The sequence below is a fragment of the Saccostrea cucullata genome, unplaced genomic scaffold (assembly GCF_032062105.1).
Source record: "Saccostrea cucullata isolate Sc308-1 unplaced genomic scaffold, CSIRO_AGI_Scuc_v1 ctg11753, whole genome shotgun sequence".
In the NCBI taxonomy this organism is placed as follows: domain Eukaryota; kingdom Metazoa; phylum Mollusca; class Bivalvia; order Ostreida; family Ostreidae; genus Saccostrea; species Saccostrea cuccullata.
Genome location: NW_026920988.1, coordinates 6,206 through 10,108, shown reverse-complemented (window position 1 = coordinate 10,108; position 3,903 = coordinate 6,206). Strand labels below are relative to the sequence as shown.

Below are 3,903 nucleotides of genomic sequence, written 5' to 3'. Positions count from 1 at the left end.
TATTAACATTTAATGGTGCCTCCTTCACATAACATATAGAACCGTTCTCATCCGGTCTATCACCACTTTCAGCATAATTATGTCACATCTTTTCACTTCCCAGCATACATGTACCTATTCTAACTGACTATCTGTAGACTGTCTGCCCCCTCAGCACAATGTAAATATACCCAATTGCTGGTTTTCTTTTATTATTGTAGAAATGAAAATATCCGATAAAAAAAACAATGTCACTTGCTTTTAATAACCTTTCAGTCTGTAATTTGTCTTTATTTGTTTTCATTGCTTAGAGCATACCATATTGGAGATCACTCTCAAAGAGTGTTTTGTGAAGTGAAAAAAAACATGCATTAATCTTTTTTTCTCCGGAAACTTTGCCTTGCCAATGACCTTAAATATATTTCATATCACTATTATGCAACTAACTAATGCTTTCTGGATTACAATCGAAAGTCACAGAAAGTGGCATGTGGTAAATTTCTATCTATGTGGCACTTTCCACTATTAAGATTTTTTATCTAAAGCCTGTCTCCAGTCTGTGTACCAGTAGGATACCAGGACATCGTTATCACTTTTGCATCACCGATCAACATTATGTTAAGATATAAATCTGAGTCCGATTCTGAGACCGCCACAACAAAGAAAACAAAAACTCCTGTCTCAGGCGATGTGAATACACCTGTAGATGTATCATAACCACCACCAATACCGTAAATAAGTCTGTTAAACAACAGAGTTGAGCTGCCCATGGAGTTGCTATTTGTTGCACCAGCAGTGAACGCAACATGTTTCTTTATATCTAAATAACAAAATGTAAAAAGGAATTGTTTCCTACATAAAATATTCTTTTTAAATGTTTTGAAAGAAATGATGCAAGGTAAAACATATATTTTTAAAATCTTACATTCTATTTGATAATACCTATTCTTAGCAAATAACAATGAAATTGTCGTTTTTTTCGCTTAAAACTTTGTTCCAAATCATTTTTCAATCCGTAGTTTAAACATCGTCTCAAGCAACGGTGCGGAGTCCGCATACATCTCTATCCTACCTTTGGCTGCTTGATCACAAAAAAGGTCGTAATTTTTAATATGTTCGCATCTCTATTGTGACGTCATATTCAGTCAATGACAAGTTTTTAGCTCACCTGAGCCGAAGGCTCAAGTAAGCTTTACCGATCACATTTTGTCCGTCATCCGTCTGTCCGTCTGTCTGTCTTTCCGTCTGTTAACTTTTCACATTTTCGACTTCTTCTAAAGAACCGCTGGGTCAATTTCAGCCAAACTTGCCACAAAGTATTCTTGGGTTAAGGGGATTGAAGTTTGTTCAAATGAAGGGTCACACCCTTATTCAAGGGGAGATAATTGGGAATTAATAAAAATTTGTTGGTTTGTTTTAAAAATCTTCTTCTAAAGAACCACCGTGCCAGGAAAGATGAAACTTATGGGGAAACATCCTCGGGTAGTGTAAATTCAGTTTTGTTCAAATCTTGACCCCGGGGGTAGGGCGGGGCCACAATGGCCGACCAAAGTTTTACATAGAAATATATAGGAAAATTCTTTTAAAATCTTCTCAAGAACAGCAAAACCATAATTCATTATATTTAAATGGAAGCATCCTCAGGTAGTGTAGATTCAAGTTTGTTTCAATCATGGACCCGGGGGGTAGGACGGGGCAACAATGGCCGACCAAAGTTTAACATAGACATAGGAAGATTCTTTAAAAATCATCTTCTCAAGAAAAGCAAAACCATGATTGGTCATGGGACTGCTTTTGGATTCAAACTTTTCAATAATAAACCAATTTTTACTTTCTCCTAGCCAGAGTGCTCAGATGAGCGATGTGGCCCATGGGCCTTTGTTTTTCTATTTCAACTGAATTAGCAATATATAAGAAATATTTCGTGCACTGCGATTGGGTATCAAAAGGTCACATCAAATGTCATTATTTGACTGTCGTTTACTCGTATTTGTCAACATTTTAATAAACTACGTGATATTCTCTTCTCATTCAACGACGGACAGAGTTGGAGAGGATCGTGGCCGTGGTTTGCGACGATGTACATGTAGTTCAAAATTTTTGATTGATTGTTTACTGTTTAACGTCAAATCAACAGTATTTCTGTCAAGTACCGAAAATACTTTTGAGTATGAATTAAGCAGAAATAAATCAATCTTGTTGAATTACGGAATGCGATAACTTCGGTCTCCATGAAATTCTATTAAAACTAGAGAAGCCCTAAAGGTGCATATAAGAAACAAAATATATCCAGATTTGTCAGAGTCTGATTTTAGAATATTTCCATTTCTAATTTTTTTCTCTGTGATAACTGTTTGAAAGTTGGGGGAATTTATTTCTTGATAATTCTGCCGGAATGTAAATTAGGCAGGTCGATAGGTCAGCAGCTAAGGAGGCCTAATACGCATACAAATATCGTGCGCATCTGTCTCTGTGTCTGATGCTAAGGAGTCCAAGCATGCATGAAAATCTCGTGCGGCTGCCTTTGTGTTTGACGTCAGTGTGCGAGGACTATTAAAATTTGCATGGAAGTCCTCGTGTAATCTAAATCTATTAGTTTACATTTTTAATGTCTAAGTTTACAATTTTATTTCACAATGAAATGGAAATATAAGGAATCACTGTCTAGTTTTGAGAGTATGCCAGGGATATCAACAATAGTGGGAAACATGGGATAATTTAAGCATAACGGGCTTCGCCCGTTATGCAAATTATCCCATGTTTCCCACTATTGTTGATGCCCTGGCATACTCTCAAACCTAGACAGTGATTCCTTAAAAAACCTTTGTAATAATGAAAAAACAATGTGTAATCAAGGATATAGCAATGTTAATTCATGTAAAAACTAGAAAAACAATCTGTAGTATTATAGTGGATTTCAATTAAAATATTGTTTCTTTTTCTTTTTTTTTATAAATACAGGAAAAATAAATACCAAGAACACTAGATTCCAACTTATTAATGGAATTGACAAAGTTCTGCGAAACAAGACGATCCTGGCGAATGTCCGATACCATATTTTTTATTGTGTTATTGAGTCTTTGCTTTCATCTAAAAAGAAAAAAAAATCACGTTTTATGCATCTCTCATCATATTTTAATGAAAAATTGACAGATGTTTTAGATTTTATGAAAAGTAAAAGAAAGCAAACAAACCTAAAATCTTTTGAATTTTTAACGCGCTACCATTTCTATACCATTCTAAAGTTGAATTGATTTCATCTGATTTGCTGCTTTCTTGTACTAAGTATAAATGAACTTTCATACTGTTTTCTGTCATAAGTGTTCTGTTTCTATCCTTTACACCATTGACAGCAAAGCTTCTTATCAATGACACAGCGTAGCTTACATCACATTCAATTTGTTTAAGTCTCTCTTCCTGAAGATTAATACTCACATTTTCGCTAAATTTATTTGTCTGATTACATATGTCTCCTAGTGATATCAATTTTTGTGACATTTCTGTAATCTGCTGTTCTGTACTTTTAAGTCGTTGCTTTTAGGGACTCCAATCATCAGCCAGGAAGGACAACTCTTTAATTTACAACTAAATTCCAAAAGTCTCAAAATGAAGCTTGAAAATTAAATCTTTTCATGCAACAATTTTCATTATATACCTCTTAATGTGCTGCAAGGTTCTTTAAAGTCCTCAGAAAGGTCTAATAAAAAGTCGAAATTTTTACCCCGTATAAGCATTTTAAAATTACATATATCAGAAGTTGATGTTAATTAATTTTAGTCTAACCATAGATACCAATGTTTATTAACATAATATGTAATTAGAATTGATTTATGGTGTTTCATAATGACAGGAGATATGTTTCTGCAAGGTATAAGGGAAACTACCCATTCGCAAATGCATGTTATGCCTCCACCTTCCAACTCT

General features: G+C 34.5%; 1 protein-coding gene across 1 annotated transcript; it reads right to left on the bottom strand.

The window, feature by feature from the left end:
* Nucleotides 1-518: 518 nt before the first annotated feature.
* On the bottom strand, nt 519-3,477 carry LOC134258918 (uncharacterized). Its single transcript, XM_062741521.1, has 2 exons — nt 3,285-3,477; nt 519-799 (listed from the first exon to the last, which is right to left on the bottom strand). The coding sequence occupies exons 1-2, from the start codon at nt 3,475-3,477 to the stop codon at nt 519-521; spliced, it is 474 nt and encodes a 157-aa protein (XP_062597505.1).
* Nucleotides 3,478-3,903: the final 426 nt, after the last annotated feature.

Bases quoted from the DNA above. Each gene is read 5' to 3' on its own strand.
- LOC134258918 (XM_062741521.1), bottom strand. From the start codon at position 3,477: ATGTCACAAAAATTGATATCACTAGGAGACATATGTAATCAGACAAAT. The intron at 800-3,284 runs GTATGAAAGTTC...TTTGTTATTTAG, and splicing joins AACACTTATGACAGAAAACA to ATATAAAGAAACATGTTGCG.